The sequence below is a fragment of the Lonchura striata genome, chromosome 29 (genome assembly GCF_050655825.1).
Source record: "Lonchura striata isolate lonStrDom1 chromosome 29, ASM5065582v1, whole genome shotgun sequence".
Classification (NCBI taxonomy): Eukaryota; Metazoa; Chordata; class Aves; order Passeriformes; family Estrildidae; genus Lonchura; species Lonchura striata.
Genome location: NC_140731.1, coordinates 1,210,211 through 1,229,910, shown reverse-complemented (window position 1 = coordinate 1,229,910; position 19,700 = coordinate 1,210,211). Strand labels below are relative to the sequence as shown.

At 59.2% G+C, this 19,700-nt stretch overlaps 1 protein-coding gene across 8 annotated transcripts in view; it reads right to left on the bottom strand.

Moving 5' to 3' along the window:
* HDAC7 (histone deacetylase 7) overlaps positions 1 to 19,700 on the bottom strand; it is a 76,586-nt gene that overhangs the window by 27,342 nt on the left and 29,544 nt on the right. For 6 of the 8 annotated variants that reach the window (XR_014950370.1, XR_014950371.1, XR_014950372.1 and 3 more), the window contains exon 2: positions 1,145 to 1,335. The exons of 1 other annotated variant lie outside the window; for it this stretch is intronic. Coding sequence is in view for 4 of the 7 variants with exons in the window: in XM_085562758.1 (XP_085418884.1) it covers positions 1,145 to 1,335 (191 nt within the window). In the remaining 3 variants the exon portion in view is untranslated. Of the gene's footprint in view, positions 1 to 1,144; positions 1,336 to 7,140; positions 8,458 to 19,700 lie in introns of those variants that run through there. One more of the 8 variants, XM_085562759.1, reaches the window with a different exon arrangement.

The window sequence follows — 19,700 nt, the reverse complement described above, 5'->3', positions numbered from 1 at the left end:
GGGACATCATAAAAGTCAAAACCTGTCTGTTCCTACTCGCTGCCTCCTCTCAGGGTGTTTGGACACGTCTGGGTGTTGCAACGCGGCAAAAAATAAAAATCTTTGTTGAGTACAAAAGGAAAAAAAGATCCATGATCGGAAATCCCAGCTGATCCACGGAACTGGCTCCTGCCCCGAGCCCAGAGCAGCCCTGGGGACAGGCAGGGGGATCTCGGTGCCTGAAGATGGTCACACATCCCTGGACATGGTCACAACTGCCTGGATGTGGTCACACCTCCCTGGACAGGGTCACACCTGCCTGGACGTGGTCACACCTCCCTGGACACAATCACAGCTCCCTGGACATGATCACACATCCCTGGACAGGATCACACCTCCCAGGATGTGATCACACCTCCCTGGACGTGGTCACAACTCCCTGGACACAATTGCAACTCCCTGGATGTGGTCACACCTCACTGGGCATGGTCACATCCCCCTGGACACGATGACAACTCTCTGGACAAGGTCACAATTCCCTGAACATGGTCACAGCTCCCTGGACGTGTCCTCCCACCTGCCTCCCTCTGAAGCCTCCCGGAGGAGCCATCCCCGGGACTGGAGGAGCCATCCCCACCAAATCCCGCTGGTTTCTTGTGCCAATGGAACCTGGCAGTGCCCCTGTGTAGGGCAGGAGCTGCAGGTGGCACCAGAGCTCGGTGACACTTCCCAAAAAACCACTTGCCGAGCAGGGGCAGCTCCCGGCCCGCAGGGATCCCCTGCAGCTGCTCTGGCTCCTGCTCTGCCCGTGCTGGACACGCTGGGAGGCTCCAGCTCTGGAATTTGGCCTGGAATTGAGACACAACCCCTCCACCTGCCTCCCCGAGCAGCCTCCTTGCGTCACAGAGGTCCCTGGGCTGGCTGGAAACCCCTCCAGATGTTCCAGCTCAGGGAAGATCAGGAATTCACCTGGGAATGTCATTTTGGCATTGGGATTTCCAGCCTTTTCCTCTGAATCCCTGCCCAGAGAGGGGAACTCAAAGCCAGCCCCGATTCTGCCAGCGCTGTTGCGCTCTGGGGGCAAAATTCACCTTCCAAAGTGCCCGATCCTGCCCCAAACCCTGCCAAAAATGGGGTGTGGGCCCCCCCATGCCCTGCCCCATACCCTGACGTGCTGGTGGGCGAGCTGCTCCACTTGCTGCTGGTGCAGGCTGGCCAGGAAGAGCTGGTGCTGCAGCTGCTGCTGCTTCAGGGCCAGCAGCGCCGAGTCCTGGGGCTTGACCACGCGCTGCCCGATCCGCAGGTCCATGGGCACGGCCTGGGGCACCCGTGGGGAGGTGCACGGGCTCACGGCAGCTGCGGGGACACAAAGGGACACAGCTCGGACGCGGCAGCTGGGGCAGGAGATTCCTGGAAATGCCACTGCTCTGCAGAGGCTCCTGGGGGCTGCAGGCGCCTCTGCCCGGCGCCGCGGTGGAGAAGGGCTCTGAAGATGCTCCCTGAGGGGTGAAACCCCAGCGCCGTGGGGACACCAAACCAGTGCCAGTTACACACCAGAAATTATACATAACCCACCCAAACCAGTGCCAGTTACGCACCAGAAATTATACATAACCCACCCAAAACATGCCAGTTACACACCAGAAATTATACATTACACACCAAACCAGTGCCAGTTACACACCAGAAATTATACATAACACACCCAAAACATGCCGGTTACACACCAGAAATTATACATAGCACACCCAAACCAGTGCCAGTTACACACCAGAAATTATACATAACACACCCAAAACATGCCGGTTACACACCAGAAATTATACATAACACACCCAAAACATGCCGGTTACACACCAGAAATTATACATTACACACCAAACCAGTGCCAGTTACACACCAGAAATTATACATAACACACCCAAACCAGTGCCGGTTACACACCAGAAATTATACATTACACACCAAACCAGTGCCAGTTACACACCAGAAATTATACATAACACACCCAAAACATGCCAGTTATACACCTGAAATTATACATAACACACCCAAACCAGTGCCAGTTACACACCTGAAATTATACATAGCACACCCAAACCAGTGCCAGTTACACACCAGAAATTGTCCATTACACATCTGAAATTATCAATTACACATCCAAAACAGTGCCAGTTACAGACCAGAAATTATACATAGCACACCCAAACCAGTGCCAGTTACACACCAGAAATTATACATAACACACCCAAAACATGCCGGTTACACACCAGAAATTATACATAACACACCCAAACCAGTGCCAGTTACACACCTGAAATTATACATAGCACACCCAAACCAGTGCCAGTTACACACCTGAAATTGTCCATTACACATCTGAAATTATCAATTACACATCCAAACCAGTGCCAGTTACACACCAGAAATTATACAAAAACCCCTATCCAAAACATGCCGGTTACACACCTGAAATGATACATTACACACTTGAAATTATCAATTACACGCCCAAACCAGCCCCAGTTACACACCTGAAATCGTCCCTTACACCCCCAAAACCGCTCCATTTTTTCACTGATCATGGAGCACCCACTGCCGCAGAGGATTTCCCCCTCACAGAAACACCCTCGACCTCAGGCCATGAAAAACCCCACCAGGAAACCTCACCCCACTCTCCATCTCCTGATAACGGCCTGGCACTTCATTAGTGGCCAGTTAATTGGCTCTAATTGCACCCCGGGACAGGGAGGCTGATGGAGATCAGCAACCCCAGCCTTGGGAAGGTGCCCCTGCCTCGGGGCTCCCCAAAACCGGGCTGAGCATCCGCGATTTTGGAGGATGCAGTGACAAGTGGGGTTGTCCCCTCCTTCTTGTCTTCTCCTTCTTTTCCCCTCGTTTTTGTCCCCTCCTGCCTGTCCCCTGCTGTCCCCTCCTGGCTGTCCCCTCCTGTCCCGTCCTGCCATCTTTCCCTCCATCTTTCTTGTCCCGTCCTTCTTGTCTTCTCCTTCTTTTCCCCTCGTTTTTGTCCCCTCCTGCCTGTCCCCTGCTGTCCCCTGCTGTCCCCTGCTGACCCCTCCTGCCATCTTTCCCTCCATCTTTCTTGTCCCCTCCTTCTTTTCCCCTCGTTTTTGTCCCCCCCTGCCTGTCCCCTCCAGCCTGACCCCTCCTGGTTGTTCTCTCCTGTCTGCTCCGGCCTGTCCACTGATGTCCCCTGGTGTCCCCTGGTGTCCCCTGGTGTCCCCTCCTGTCCCCCCCGTCCCCTGGTGTCCCCTCCTGTCCCCTCCTGTCCCTCCTGTCCCCCGGTGTCCCCTCCTGTCCCCTCCTGTCCCCCCCTGTCCCCTGGTGTTCCCTCCTGTCCCCTGGTGTCCCCCGGTGTCCCCTCCTGTCCCCTCCTGTCCCTCCTGTCCCCCGGTGTCCCCTCCTGTCCCCTGCTGTCCCCTCCTGTCCCCTCCTGTCCCCCGGTGTCCCCTCCTGTCCCCTGGTGTCCCCTGGTGTCCCCTCCTGTCCCCTCCTGTCCCCTGGTGTCCCCTGGTGTCCCCTCCTGTCCCCTCCTGTCCCCTCCTGTCCCCTGGTGTCCCCTCCTGTCCCTCCTGTCCCCCGCTGTCCCCCGCTGTCCCCTCGCCGCTCAGGACGCGGGAGCAGGGCTGGCAGCGGCGGTGGCACACGGGCTGCTGGCAGGGGGACAAGGACAGGCTGGCACCGCCACATCCCGGGATGGCAGCCGGGCCCCGGGACGCCGCCGGTGTGCGGGAACTCGGCCGTGCCCGTCCATGTCACCGCACGAGGGGTGTGCGACAGCCGGGACGCTGCCGGGGGCTGTGTTCGGGATCATCACTCCAGTGGGAACGGGGTACCAGGGGAAGGAGCAGCCCAGCCAGGCACGGCTGGTGGCACCCCAAGAGTTGTCCCAGCCTTTCTCTGCTCCCTAAAAATGCCCACGGGAAGATCCGGGGTTTGGCGTGAGCTGCCCATGGTGGCCCAGCACAGCCTCATGATGCCCCTTCCCGGGAAAAATGGGGTGGGAAGGGATTGGGGGGAAATGGGGTGGGAAGAGATTGGGGAGGAAAAATGGGGTGGGAAGGGATTGGGGAGGAAAAATGCAGTGGAAGGGATTGGAGGAAAAATGGGGTGGGAAGGGATTGGGGGGAAAATGGGGTGGGAAGGGATTGGGGGGAAAAAAGGGATGGGAAGGGTTTGGGGAGGAAAACTGGGGTGGGAAGGGATTGGAGGGATAAAAAGGGTGGAAAGGGATGGTGGGGGAAAGGAGTGGGAAGCGATTGGGGCACCCCAGGTGAAGGAGGGGCTGCTCCAGACACCTCCAGGAGGGAGCAGAGCCGAGGGGAAGCTCTGGTGGGGGCTCTGGGAATCTCTCTCTGCATCATTTGTTTCAATCCCTGTAAAAACAAACTGTGAGGCGGCGGAAGCGGAGCAGGGAGGGATGGGGGCTGCTGGGGGAGAGGGAGGCCGGGCAGCAGCCAGAAAAACAAAACAACTCCTCACCACTCGCCTGGAGCCAGGAAAAAGCTGTCGAGCATCCCCAGGGCCAAGAGGCTCTGGAGCCAGGGAAGAAGAGGCTGCGTGGAGCCCGCTCCTGCCGCGGCCCCCAGCTCTGCCCACCCCGCGCTGGGGATGCCCGAGTGGATTTTCAGAGGCTGGGATGAGAAGAGGCGCCCTGGGAGCAGGACCTGGCCTGGCGTGCCCCGGGGTGACACTGGCGTCCCAGCCCCGGTGCTCGCGGCCAGGATGAGGCCACCAAACTCGGGGCGGTTTTGCAGAGCTGGGAAACAAAACGTCCCGTGCTGGGTGCCAGGGCGGCGCGGGACCAGGGCTGGTGGCACTGGGAGACAAACCCGGGCTCTGGCCAGGAGCCACTGTCCCCATGAGGGGACCCTCGGGGGTGAGGGCCCTGCACATGGCACCTCCTCAGGGATGCTCCCCAGCCCTGAGCTCCGGACCCCCCGGCAAAGCCCCTCCTGCCCCGGGAGCTGCTTGTGACCTCCCTGTGCAGCTTGAATTCATTTGGGGTTTGCTGCCGGGCCCTGGGCCAGGAGTTACAGTAAACAACCCCCTCCCGCATGATCCAGGGGCCGGCGGCCAAGCCCGCGCCTCCTCCCCTTCCCCCCGCCCCAAAAAAGCCAAAAGTGAAGTGCCAGCGCGGCTCCTGGGGGTTTGTCCCTGTCCCCAACCCAGCCTGGCTCCTGCTGCTGCCCAGTGGACCCTCAGGAGCTGGGACTGGGAGGCACAATTTGGGACTGGGATGCAGAGTTTGGGACTGGGAGGCACAATTTGGGACTGGGATGCAGAGTTTGGGATCAGGATCACAGTTTGAGACCAGGATCACAGTCTGGGACTGGGATGCACGGACTGGGACCGGGATCACAGTCTGGGACTGGGACCACAGTCTGGGACTGGGATCACAGTTTGGGACTGGAATCATAGTTTAGGACCAGGATCACAGTTTGGGACTGGAATCACAGTTTAGGACCGGGATCACAGTCTGGGACTGGAATCACAGTTTAGGACCAGGATCACAGTTTGGGACCGGGATCACAGTTTAGGACCAGGATCACAGTCTGGGACCGGGATCACAGTTTAGGACCAGGATCACAGTTTGGGACCGGAATCACAGATTAGGACCGGGATCACAGTTTGGGACCGGAATCACAGATTAGGACCGGGATCACAGTTTGGGACCGGGATCGCAGTTTAGGACCAGGATCACAGTTTGGGACTGGAATCACAGATTAGGACCGGGATCACAGTCTGGGACCGCAGTTTGGGACTGGGACAGCCGCGGGGCCAGGAGCCCATCGCACAAACCATCCCTGTGCCGGCAGCTGCAGACCCAGCCCGTGGATCCTCCGTGGGAAGGGCAGGTTGTGACTCGGAGCCTCCCCGCGGGCCCTGGGAAAGCCGCGGCCGGGCATGAATGAGGGCTCTGTGCTCCGGGCCCGGCACGCCTGACCAGCATTTTCCAGGCTGCCGGCACGGAACGGAGCAGGGAACGCAGCCGAGGGGCCACGGGCTCGGCCACGAGGTGGGACAGGCACAGAGGGAGGGCCGGGACAGCCAGGGCACGCTGGGGAGCCCCACTTTGCCCTGCAGCACCTCCCAGGCTGCTGAGCAGCTTTGGGACGGGGGGAATCTGGAGGCAGCGAGTTGCCCGGGCTGGGGGTGGCAGTGCTGGGTTGGTGTCACTTGGACACCACCACGCTGCTCCCAGCCAGCCATCCCGGAAAAGAGAAAAAATCCAGCACAGAAAACTTTGCTTTGGCATTTCCTGATTGTTTTTAAAGAGGCAAATCAGCCGTCCACAGAGCTGGGCTTACATAAGAGGGAAATAAAGCAAGAGGCAAACAAAGCAGGGCAGGAAGGTCACTGAGGAGCAAAGCAGTGGCATCGCAGCTCTGCTGTTCTGTGCATCCCTGCCTGCATCCCCTGTTTATCCCTGCCTGAATCCCAGTCTATCCCTGCCCTTATCCTTGCCCGAATCCCAGTCTATCCCTGCCTGCACCTCTGCCTGTATCCCTGTTCATCCCTGCCTGCATCCCTATTTATCCCCACCTGTATCCTTGTTTATCCCCACCTGTATCCCTGTTTATCCCCACCTGTATCCCTGTCTATCCCTGTCCTAATCCCTTCCCTCATCCCTGCCCGCCCACAGCTCGCCCTGAGGTGGAGCAGCAGTTAAATCCAGGCTGGGTTTTTCCAATAAACCATCTTCCTTTATAAAAGCGTTTCCCATCTTATGCTGATCTGCTGAGAAAGGTTCAGAGTTCAGGCGGGTTGAAGAATGCGGGTGATTAAAAACATTCCTCTCTAAATAAAAGGGAAAAGGTCTTCTCCAGAGCCCTGCACAAGGAGCAGGAATGAGCTGGAGGGAGCTCGCTCAAATTAAAAACACTTAAATAAGAAACCACACCAAAAGGGCCGTGTTGAAAGAACGCGAAGATCACAAAGGGAGGACTCGAGAAATAGGAAATCCCGGGGCTGGGGTGCCTCGTTTAACCCCGCCGGGCCCCGGGGCGCTGGCTTTAATTAGGGACCAAACTCTGCCCCCCGGAACAACAGAGAAACATCACCAAACCCACCCAGCCCAGCTTTTGGGGGGACAGTGGGGACCCCCAACAGGTGCCCAGGCGTCCCTTTGTCCCCTACCTCCATCTCGTGTGTCCCCGAGGGGTTTCCTCACAGGATGCCACAAAATCCCAGCGTTTGGGGCATTTTCCTCTTTCCTCTCCTTAGCACAGAGATCCAGGGGTGGGAGATCCAAGGGTGGGAGCTCCAGGAGCTCCAGGGAAAGCTGCTCCGGGGAAAGCTGCTCCGGGGAAAGCCCTGCACCACCTCAGCTATCCCCGCACGCAGAGAGCACCGGCCACGTCCCGCAGGAGCCATAAGAGAGCAGATGATGCTCAGGGAAGATGTAATGTTTGGAGCAGCCGGGTGCCAAGTTCTGATAACTCTTTCTGGAGCTCATGGAGTGGGAGTTTCAGGGGCTTTACGCCTCAGCCAGATGTGGGTGGGTCCCTCCCCTCCCCACCAGACAGCAAATTCCTGCTCCAAAACGAGAAGAGGCGGATGCTGCTCCAAGAAAAGCCCCCTGAGAGTTTTTCCACCAGGGTAAACCCAAATTTTTCTGCTCTGATTCTTGCAAACTTCCTTCTGCAGAAAGTTTCCAGAAAAAAAAAAAAACAAAAACTGAGACAGACGATGATTAAAGTTTGGCAAAGCCACCAGAACAGCACAAAACCCTTCCCACAACCAAAGGCACGAACCAGGATTCAGCCACACACCCAACCATGCCGTGCACCTGTGAGCAGAGCAGTTATTTAGGCATTCCAAGCACAAAAATGGGAATTTTCCCTGCTGGAGCCTAGAAACGAGCCCCACATCAGGCCTGGGGAGACAGATCAGGGCGAGCTGCTTCCTCTGATTGCTCTCCCTGGTTATTTGCAGCTCGTGACCTTTGAGTCAGACATTTAATAGCCCTCCCTGGAATTTTCTCCCCACAAATGTGCACATTTCCTTTTGAAACTCATGGCTCCGGGACCCAAAAACCTCGGGGCCAGCCCAGAGTCCGGGGACGGGGAGGAAACACCTTTGGGCCTGGATGTGCTGCTGGTTTTAACATTCCCTGTTCCAGCCCAAATCCCGGTTCTGCTGTTCCCATCCCACCCGAGGGGACCACGGGGAGGACAGGGCAGGATTCCTGGGAGAGGCACAGGGAACTCTCCCGGGCTAAGTCAGACACCCCTGGAGGCGAGCCAGGTCTGTGTTCCAAGGCAGGTTTTCCACATGCTCTCAAATCCATTGGCCCTGGATTTTTGCCTCCAGGGCGAGGATCCCAAGGTGACCCCACATCCACTGAATTACCCCAAAGCCCCAAACCTTAACAGTGGACACAAACTTCACCTCAGGCACTGCCCAAACCACCAAACAACTTCTTTCCTGTTCCTTCCTGCTCCCAGAGGAGCTGGAGGGATTTGCAGGAGTTCCCTGGATGCTGCCCCTCTCCCAGGGATGAGCTTTGAAAGCCTTCAGAGCACCTCAGTGCTGAGGCAAAACCCACCAGCAAAATCTTCTGAGCCTAAATTTGAGATCTCAGGGACATCCAGGTACTAAACCACAGGAAATTCTGGGCACAGGCAGGACGGAGCTGCCTCACGGGTCCCACAAGATGTGGTTTGAGCGTGGGCAGCAGCAGGGACAAGGGGGGATCAAAGGGCTCGCTCATCTCCTGCAGCCGCAGCCGGGCCAGGGGAGAGGACGGCCAGCGAGTGGCTCCAGCCCCACCGCAGCCCTGGCACAGCTGGAAACCTCTGGCAGTCATTTCCTGCACCCTCCCACCCGCACGGGTCACCCAGCCCATCCCAAAGAGCGGAGGAGGGAGAGGTGTCCCCAGGAAACCTCGCAGCGACCGCGGCTTCCTGAGGAGCCCCGGGAAAGCCGCGGGGGCTCCGAGGGGCAGCCAAGGCAGCGCCCGGTGCTCCCCGGAGCGGCGCAGGCAGCCTCGAACCACAGCAGCTCCCGAGATTTGGGGGAAATCCTCCCTTCCCAGGAGAGAAACATCCCCCAGAGCGCATCCCGTCCCGCTGGGTCCCTCCCTGCCCAGCCCGGCCGGGATCTGCCGGCTCCTCCCGGCTCTGGGGAGCCCCAGACATCGCCCTGTCCCTGCGGGGAGGCAAATCTGCCCCTCCCGATGCTCCCGCGGGGCCTTTCCCTGCAGCAAACACCCTGCAGGGAGCTGCTGCTCCTCCGCACCGCCCAGCTCCTCTCCTTGAGGGGTTCCTGGGTGAAAAAAGCTCCAACACCGCCCGGAGCCGCAGGCAGGGACGGATCGGGACACAGGCTCCAGGCTGGCAAAGCCAGGGATGGACTGGGACACAGGCTCCAGGCTGGCAAAGCCAGGGATGGATCGGGACACAGGCTCCAGGCTGGCAAAGCCAGGGATGGATCGGGACACAGGCTCCAGGCTGGCAAAGCCAGGGATGGATCGGGACACAGGCTCCAGGCTGGCAAAGCCAGGGATGGATTGAGATGAAGGCTCCAGGCTGGCAAAGCCGGGGATGGACTGGGACACAGGCTCCAGGCTGGCAAAGCCAGGGATGGATCGGGACACAGGCTCCAGGCTGGCAAAGCCAGGGATGGATCGGGACACAGGCTCCAGGCTGGCAAAGCCGGGGATGGATCGGGATGAAGGCTCCAGGCTGGCAAAGCCAGGGATGGATTGAGATGAAGGCTCCAGGCTGGCAAAGCCGGGGATGGATCGGGATGAAGGCTCCAGGCTGGCAAAGCCAGGGATGGATTGAGATGAAGGCTCCAGGCTGGCAAAGCCGGGGATGGATCGGGACACAGGCTCCAGGCTGGCAAAGCCAGGGATAGATCGGGATGAAGGTTCCAGGCTGGCAAAGCCGGGGATGGATCGGGACACAGGCTCCAGGCTGGCAAAGCCAGGGATGGACTGGGACACAGGCTCCAGGCTGGCAAAGCCAGGGATGGACTGGGACACAGGCTCCAGGCTGGCAAAGCCGGGGATGGATCGGGATGAAGGCTCCAGGCTGGCAAAGCCGGGGATGGATCGGGATGAAGGCTCCAGGCTGGCAAAGCCGGGGATGGATCGGGATGAAGGCTCCAGGCTGGCAAAGCCAGGGATGGATTGAGATGAAGGCTCCAGGCTGGCAAAGCCGGGGATGGATTGAGATGAAGGCTCCAGGCTGGCAAAGCCAGGGATGGATTGAGATGAAGGCTCCAGGCTGGCAAAGCCGGGGATGGACCGGGACACAGGCTCCAGGCTGGCAAAGCCCGCGGCTCTGGAGGAGCTGGAACCCCCCAGGGCCCTCCAGCAGCCTCGTCTCCCCCTCCAGGCTCCCGGCAAGGGGCACCCAGAGCTCGGCATCCCCTCCTGCCCGCGGAGCTGCTCTGGGGAGAGGCTCTGGCCCCGCTCCCGGCGGGACGAGCTCTCCGTTGTCCCGGCAGGACGATGCCAGCGGGGCCGAGCAGCCGCGGGGAGCCGGGGAAGCGCCCCGGGGCTCTTCCCGCAGCCGCTCCGGTTCCATCAGCGCGGGAGGATGCGGCCGCCGCGCCAGGGGAAGCAGAGGAGACATCAAACGGCTGCAGAACCTCTCTCTCCTCGCTTACCCAAGCGCAGGAGAACGCTCCCGACCGGTTTGGAAGGAGGGCTCGGCGGCTCCTCCCGCCCCGCTGCCCCCGAGCCCTTCCCGGGGCATCCACCCGGAGCTGCTCCGGCACCAGCACCGATTTATTCTTTGGATTGCTGCGTGCAAGAGCCCAGCTTGAGTCACAACCCCCCGGGGGAGGCTCAGCGCTGCCCGAAGCGGCTTCGTGCTTGATCTGGAAGCGCTGAGACAAAAAAAAAAGCTGGAATCACTCAATACCCACTCCCGGCAAGGCGACCTGCCCGTTAATTAGAGCCTCCCAGCGAGATGCAGGGTAGGAAATCCCTTTGGCAAACGCTGGTCGAGGTCCAGGGCTGGGTTGAAGGGCAGAACAGAAAATTTAAGGAAAAAACCCGAAGCTCAGGAGAAGCAGAAGGAGCTGGGAGAAGCAGGAGCAGCCCCAGCTCCATGGGCACAAAGGGGAAAGAGGCACAAACTCAATTCCCTGTGCAATCCTTGGGCTGCTCCACCTCCACTAGCCAGGGCTCACCCCAAACCTGCCCTGTGCTGACCCTCGGGTGTCTGAGAAGGAGCCGCCGAGGAGCTCCCCAGGGCAGACCTGGGGCCCAGCGTGAGTTATTTCTGTCACAGGGAGGAAGCCACAACATTTTCAGTTTCCTGCACAAACACACTTCGTCTGCCCTTCCCCATGGGTGCTGCCTCCCCCCGCGGGTGCTCAGGAAGAAGCTGGGAAAGCTCAGGGTTGGCATCAGCGAGGCTGGGAAAGGTGCAGGTGTCCAAATCCTCGGTGCAGGGGAGGATGAAACCTGCCTGGATCTGAGGAGCCACACCTGGGGACAGCGGGGACAGCGGGGACAGCCACCCTGGGACAAACCTGGCTTGGTGCCGGGGCTTGCGGACAGCTGTGGGGAGATGCTGGGAATTCCATCCGGGATGGAGAAGCTGCAGGAAAGGCAGCAGGCAGGATTTCTGGCTGGAGGAAATGCCAGGAGCACATGGAGTCCCAAAGAGCCGGGAGAAGCCTTGGAGGAGGCCGAGGCTCCAGCAGAACTGAGGCTGCAGGTGGGTGTGTGAGTGCTCCACACGCATGGAGCAACTCTGCCCTGGGGGTTTAACCCAGAAAGAGGAGCTGCTGCTGCTCCTGCTGAACTGTCCAGAAATGGGAAAAGGAGAAAGAATCAGCAGAGAAACTCCCGGTGAGCCCAGCGCAGCCGCAGTGACTCGGACACCGAGGAATCAGTGCTCATGGCGGGGACTGAGCCCTCAGAACCTTTCACAGCTCAGCACAACCCCAGACACATCCAGCCCCTTAAAGCTCACCTGGCACCCAAAGAACCGGGCACAGGCCCGGACCCCCCGTGGGCCCGGCTGCAGGTGCACGCCAACCCGCCCGGCACACTCACCCACGGCTGGCATTGCGTCCCCGTGGCTCCTCGGGGTCCCCGTGCCCACCGAGGCCGTGGGAGGAGCGGCCAGATCCGCGATCCCGGGCGCGGCCGCCACCACACCCTTGCAGTTCTCACGGGCAGATTCGAGCCTTGGCAAAGCCCTCGCTGGCAGCCGGCCTCGTCAGGCTGATTAAGTGCAATTAAAGCAGAGCGGGCATCCCTCCCCCCATCTCGCCCCTCTGGGGGATATTTTGCTTTTAGACAAAATAAACAAGGAGGTTTTGCGTGGGCTCGGGCAGGTGCTGGCAGCGGGCAGCAGCAGCAGGTGGAAATGCCGAGGTCTCTCGGGGGAAGCCACGGTGAATCAGCGTCCAGCCCCAATTCCAGCCCTCCTCCTGCTCCCAAGCCAACCTCCCTGGCCCGGAGAGAAGCACCAGACCCTCTCCCCTTTGCAAACAGCAACATGGAATAGGATAAACTCTAAGGAAGCTGCCCCTCCCCACCCCACCTCACCACTCTCGCTGGGATTTTAAAACCACGGGGTTTAAAATTCCAACCTAAAGTGGAATTTTATTGCAGCAGCTCCTCCAGCATCACTTGAAGCTGGATACAGAACTGCTGCTCCTCCACGGCCACAGCCCCAGACCTGGGAGAAGGGAGAGCACAGCACAACTTCCCAGCGCCCTCCTCCTTCCACGCCATCCCTGGGGACCCCGGCAGGGCCAAACCCCACCCAGGACAGACACTGGGGAGGTTTAAACCACGCAGAGCATCAGCCCAAGCCCCGGGGGCCGTCACGAGGCCACAGCCCAGCCGAGATTTTGCCTCGCACGCAGGAACGGCCCTGACGCCGCCGAGGCGTTGCTCCATCGCCCTGGCACTGCCGGACACCTCCTGTCAGCAGCGAAATCCTCCAGCTCCGGGTGCTCCTGGCGGCTTCCAGGGGCTGGCCCTGACCCTGGGGTTTGTCAGAAAGCTCCGGAGCAGGGTAGGGAGGGAGTCCCAGGGACCCAAGCGCGGCCGGTGCTGCTCGAGGAGGATAAAACAGCCCCGCTCCATCCTCATCCACTCTGGGACAAAGGAAAAGCCAAAAGGGATCCTTAAAACGTTCTGCTGCCCCATGGAAAAATCAGCTGGAGCTGTCCCAGGGCAGACTCGATGCCAGCACATGCGAGAGCTGGGTTTGGACTCCTGTGGCTGTCCCAGGCTGATCCTGGCTCAGCGGGGATCCGGGTCACTCAGAGATGGGCATTTCCCAGTCTGGCTCCTGCCAGGAAGCACCAACAGCACCAGTGAGACTGGGAAGGCTCTGCCACCCAGACAAACCCCCGAGATGGGTCACGGCCACTTCTGAGGCGTGGCCATGCCCCGACTGGGAGCTTTGCTTCAGATGTTTGGGGTTTACTGCTGCTAAAGGGATTTAGCCAGAACAAATTAAGATCATTTCCCGTCTTAATTAATTCTGCTTTCACTTCCTGGCACGTGGGAGCTCGGCCTCCTCACGGTGAGGAGCCTCAACTCTGCCCCACCAACAGCAGCAGGAGCTGTGCAAAAAGCCAGGAGGGGCTTTGCAGCATTCCTTTGTCACCATCCGAGCCCTGTCCACACTAAAAAATCCCCAAAAGCCAGAATTCCCTTTGTTGTCTGCATTTCTCCATCGCAGAGCAAGAAGAGATTTTCCCCTCCTTCCTCCCACCTCTCCTCAGTCAGAGGAGCTTCGAGGAGCAGCGATTTTGCCTCTTGCACAACAAATCCCCTGCTCTCCCTGCCCGCCCCACGTCCCTTTGGGGCAGAGAGGAAGCAGGCTGGAGACATCCTTCCTGTGCCACGGACAATGCGCTGGAAATAGCCCGGGAGGAGCAGAGCGGCCGCGGGAGCCGCACGCGGTCCCGGCTTCCGCCCATTGTCCGGCCAGGAGCGGCCCGGGAGCTGCAGCCAGAACCCCCTCTGCGCCCCAGACCCAAACCCGCCCCATCCGCCTTCACCCAGCACCCCTCGCAAGGAAGGGATTTTGGATTTCAACCCGAAATCCGCCGTGGGCACGCCGAGGTCACTGCTCGGCCTCGGCAACCAGGGATGTCACAGCAGCGCAAAAGCCGCCCCAAAAGCCTGGCAGGGTTTTCCACTGCAGGGAAAACCCCCAGGACACTCAGATGGCAGAAGATGCTTTCTCCAGACCCAGCCCTGAGGGTGAAGCGAAGACCCCGGGGAGCGGGTTCCGCCCTCAATCCCCATTTTCTCCTCCAGATGGGAGGTGCAGGAGTTGAGCTGCTCCAGCTCACGTCAGCAGCTGGAAAAGCCTGCGAGGACCCACGCAAGCCTGGCCTGCCAAGGACGCTGCTGACGGCAGCTGAGCAGGGCAGGGTGGCAGCAGCAGAACCGCTCACCAACCGGCCCCCAAATTTGGGGTTGCCGCTCAAGTCGGTGCCGGTTTCGGTATTCACCTCCCATTTCTGAGGGCTCTGGGAGAGCAAGTTATCACTTGCAGTCCTACCATGATCAAGGTGGTGACAGAAGCTGTTTTCCTTTAAAAACACCCCAAAACCACACATATTTTCAAGGTCTGAGGTGGTTTTAGGCCCGGGATTTCAGGAGTGGCAACACCTGGATGAGCAGCACAGAGCTATGGCCAGAGCCACACTTCCAGAGGGAGGGAAAAGGGAGGAAGAGGGGGATGGTCAATGCCACTTGTCCCGTGTCACAGGACCTGCCACCAGCCCCTGAGCTCCTTGGAGCAGGGGGACCCTCCCAGCACAGCCTGGCCCCTCTTTACAGGCCCGAAAGTGGGGCCAGTTCCTCTCCGAGCTGCTGGTCCGGGGCTGCTCTGCTCCCTGAACATTCCCAAGTGCATTTCTGCCCTGCTGATGGGTTAAAAATAGAAACCATCAGTATTATTGTCCTGCAAGCAAATATAGAAAGATCACATCCTCCCTGCAGAAAAACGACACAGCAGGGACCTCTTGGAACACAGGCACAGGGCAGAGCTCTATTTCGGGAGTGGGGAACTTGGGAAGTTAGAACAGAATCCCGAAATTTGTGATGTCGACGCACTGCAGTGTTAAACATCCATGGAAAACTCGCCTTTCCCCTCCTCTCCCGGCTTCCCTGGGGTTTTGTTCAAACTTTCAGGCTCGAGGAGGGTGCTCGGGCTTGCACGGCACTCCCAGCGAGGAGCGAGGAACGAGCTGCCCCAGTGCTGCCCTCGCAGATGGGAACGGCCCCGATCCAGCCTGGGAGTGGTCTTGTCACCAGCGTCCCCATTAACGCTTCCTTGCTCCCATCCTTTTCCCTCTTTCCTTCCCCATTTCACTGCTCCCATCCTCATTTCCCTGCTCCCATCCCCATTTCCCTGCTCCCATTCCTTTCCCTGCTCCTTTTCCCTGCTCCCATCTCCTTTTCCCTGTTCCCATCCCTTTTGCCTATTCCCATCCCTTTCTCTGTTCCCTGCTCCTTTTTCCTGCTCCCATCCCTTTCCCTGCTGCTTTTCCCTGTTCCCATCCCTTTCCCTGCTCTCATCCCCTTTCCCTGCTCCCTTTCCCTTCTCCAGTTCCCCTCTCCCTGCCGGCTCCAGAGGGAGGGGTGCCTCAGCCTGAACCTCGTTTTTTTTTTTGGAAAAGGAAGATTTCTACGCCAGCCCGGCCTTTCCGTGAGTGTTTGTGCTCAAGGCACGGGGCCGCTCCCACCCAGCTGGGAGCCGGCCCCAGCCCCAGCCTGATTCCCCAGCAGATCCCCGGGGAGAGGAGAGGAATGCGGCAGGGTCACATCCAGCTGCGCCCGGGAATCCTGCAAGGGAGGGGGAGATGCACGGCCGAGGGGATGGATGCCTGTCCCTGCAGCAGCGCCCTGGGGACGGCTCTGAAGTGGGGGTGCAGCACCAGGACCCCAAACCACGCCGGCTCTGAACCCCAAACTGACCCCAAGCAGCACCCCGGGGACCGCTCCCCTCCCAAACCAAACGTGCCCGAGCAGCCCCGGCAGGAGCTGGGGTGCTGAGGTCGCTCCAGCACCCCAAAAGTCTCCCCCCATCCCCACCGAGACCCTCAGTCCCCCCAGGATGGGGGAAACGCACAGAGCAGAACTCACTGCACCCCCTCCCCTCTCCCCAAAACAAAACACACACCCAGAAACAGAAGGGAAGCGGTCAGGAAAAAGCTCCACAACAATTCCAGGCAGCTCCGTCCCCAGGAGGAGCCTCTGCCCTCATCCCCCCTCCAGCAGAGCCCCTCGGTGATCCCGGCCAGGTGCCCCGGGCCAGCCCCGGGGGCCATTCCCTCATTTCATTCCGTGCACATCCCAGCTGGCATTTCAGCCCCCAGCCAGTGCCAGATTTCTCTCTGCTGAGCCAATGCACTTGGAAATACATGACGACTTCAGCAGATTAATTGGAAACACAGCCTGGGTGTTGCAATCCCAGGCATGACTCCAATTTCAGGAACAAATGTTTTCATAGAATCGCAGAATCATAGAATATTCTGAGTGGGAAGGGACCCACAAGGATCATCCAGTCCAACCCCTGGCCCTGCACAGACAGCCCAAAAATCCCACCCTGTGCATCCCTGGGAGCATTTTCCAAATTCCCCCGGAGAATTTGGCATAACTTCATCAGTTTGCTGAACATTTCCAGCTAAACTGGGACAGACTCCACTCACACCTGGGATTATCCTTTTAGTGTGGCGTGCTCCAATTAAAAACCTTCTCAAGAAGATTTAAGGCACACCACGGAAGAAGAGGCAAGAAGAACAATTTCATTTTGCTCTGTAAATCTCCTCTTAAAACCTCAGTGGTTCTGAGCGTCCCAGGGCTCCTCTCAGCCCCTCTGCAAAACCAGACCCAAACTGTTCCACCAAGATCCTGAAAACCCACCAGGGCTGGGAGATGGAGGAGGGGTGCAGGAGGGTTCCCCAGATGGAAATAATTCCTGTGCTTCCATACTTCCCACCCCTCCACAGCAAAACCTCTCCCCTTGCAGGGGTTTCAGCATCAGTCAGCCCTTTCTCTGCTCATCCCCGTTTGCTGCCAACCTCTTGCAGCCATTGCAACCCTTCAGAGGCTGCACCTGATGATACTGGAGGGTCTTTTCTCACCTTAACAATTCCACGATTCTCCCCGTGCTGCCAAGAACTCAAAACCCCTTTCGTGGCCGGCAGCTGTGCAGCAGCTTCCCCAGTGCCCAAGCTCAGGGTGATAAGGGAAGGAGAAAAGCTGGTCTATCCACCCTCAGAGCCTGGCAGGGAGCTCTGCTTTGGCACCCCGCTGCCAGGGCTCCTGCAACCCAACCAAAAAAACCTGTGTGGGATGTGGAGGGAAAACGGGGAGCCCAAGCTCGGCTCCGAGGGTTGGAATGGCTGCAGAGGTTGGCAGCAGAAAGGGATGAGCAGGGAAAGGGATGAGCAGGGAAAGGGATGAGCAGGGAAGGGGATGAGCAGGGAAAGGGATGAGCAGGGAAGGGGATGAGCAGGGAAGGGGATGAGCAGGGAAAGGGATGAGCAGGGAAAGGGATGAGCAGGGAAGGGGATGAGCAGGGAAAGGGATGAGCAGGGAAAGGAATGAGCAGGGAAAGGACTGACTCATGCTGAAGGAGAAAAATTTTGCTGTGGAGGGGTGGGAAATATGGAAGCACAGGAATGGTTTCCATCCAGGGAACCCTCCTCCATCACCATCCCTCTCCCAGCCCTGGTGGGTTTTCAGGATTTCGGGTGAAAGAAGGGGTTCTGGAGGGAGGGACTGGCTCTGGAGGGGCTGTGGCTGCTTCTTCAGAGCCCTGTGGCTGCTGCAGCCACGGGGCAGTGCCCGGGTGCATTCCTGCTTTGGCAGAGCTGGAGGGGTCTGCAGCGAGGAGCGCAGCCCCTGCCTCGCAGGCCCCCGTGGAGGCCACGATTCCAGCGAGATAAAACACATCTGAATCTTCCCAGAGAAATCAGCTCCCACAGGCCTGGCTCCCGGAGCTGCACCTCCTCTCTCCCCCAGCTGTTTGGCTGCTCCTCTCAGCCCAGCCCTGCCAGAGCTGGAGCCCGAGCCAGGAGCAGCACAAACCCTCCCCGGAGCCCCCCCTGCCCCACTCCAGGCTTAAATCCACCCAAATCCCAGCCCCAAACCCAATTCCCTGCTTAGCCTTTGCCTCACGGAGCTCTTCTTTTCCTGCACGAAAGCCACAATTCCCAGCGAGACCTTCGGGGTGTGATTCCTCCTCCCTGCCATGAAGTCAACCTAAGTCAGAGTGTTCCTGCCATTCATTTGGGTAATCTGACAAAATAAAAACCACCAGGTTTTGTGGTGAGACGTCACTTTGGGAGCTTTGCTCATCCCAGAGATCTTTGGAGTGTCCCCATCCCCATGACTGGGAGATCCATGGGCTGATGCTGAGCACATCCAAAAAGTGCCCAGCATGGGGATGGGGATGGGAACCTCTGCTCTGAGCTGGGCTGTGGGGTCAGGCTGGCTGGTCAGCGGGAGAGCTCCGGCCAAGCCTCATCTCTCGTTCCCAGGGTCAGGAATGTGCAAGAGCTGCTGCGAGGGGATGACCACAGAAGCCACGTGGACAGAGGGAATGTGGCGGGGTTTTGCAAGGATCTGCTCCAGCCTCCCCCTGCAAGCCAGGAGATCCAGGAGGAGCAGGGAGGACGCAGGGATTCGTGCAGATCCAGCACACGCCCCAGCTCCAACCAAGCTGAGCCCACAAATCCTTCTGCAAGTTTCTCTGTCCCACCTCCAGATGTGCCAGCACCCCGTCCTACACCCTGCGCCCCTCCCAGGCACACCCTGCACCCTCTGGGCTCTCCTGGCACCGCGTCCCAGGCGCGTCCGTGTGGGGCTGGGCTGGTTGGGCTGCGCTGGAGCTGGCGTCCCCCCGTGCCAGCGCCCGGCTCCCCCAGCCCAGCCCCATCCCTGCTCCCCAGTGCCGATCCAGCCCGGCCCCGGCTGGGACAGAACCTCCACCCAGGCCCGGTTGCTGTGACTAAACCAGCCAGACACCCCGAGAATCCAGCTCTGACAGCAAGGTCCCACCAAGGCAAAAACAATTCCAACCCTCCCAGTTCCCTGCTCCCTTTCAAGGGCTCGTCATCGGCACTGATAGAGATCCACACCTCGGAGCACAAACAAGGAGGCGGCCAAGGAACCCGCGGGAACGGCAACCGAGACTTGTGGAGCCCTGGCCAGGGCCAGAGCCGACTGCAGATGCTTCTCCAGGGACTCCCTGGGCTGTGATTTGACACGAGCACTGATCAGATGAGGTGTTGTTCACGCAGGAAGGACGAGGCCAACGCACAAACCACAGCTCAACCCCTGCCTCCAACACGTCCTGCTCTGCTCCAGCCGCCAAAGGAGCCGAGCCCTCGAGTGTTCCCAGCCCAACCAGCCAGCCTGGGCTCCACCATCGCCTCTCCCTGCAAGGCAGGGCCGCCTTTCTGCAGCTTTTTGAGCCTTTCTGCAGTGAGGAGTACAGTGCTGACACTGCATTAAGAGCATCAAAGTCACCAGTCCTTACTCCTACCTGATGTCCCATTTCCTCACTCCTACCTGATGTCCCATTTCCTCACTCCCACCTGATGCTTTTTGGCACCACCCAAAAGCACAGACTCAGCAGAGGTTCAGTCCTGCAGGGATTTTGGAGGTGTCCCAGGTGCTCTGTGTCCCTACAGGAGCTCTGTGTCCCTACAGGGGCTCTGTGTCCCTATAGATGTTTGGTGTCTCT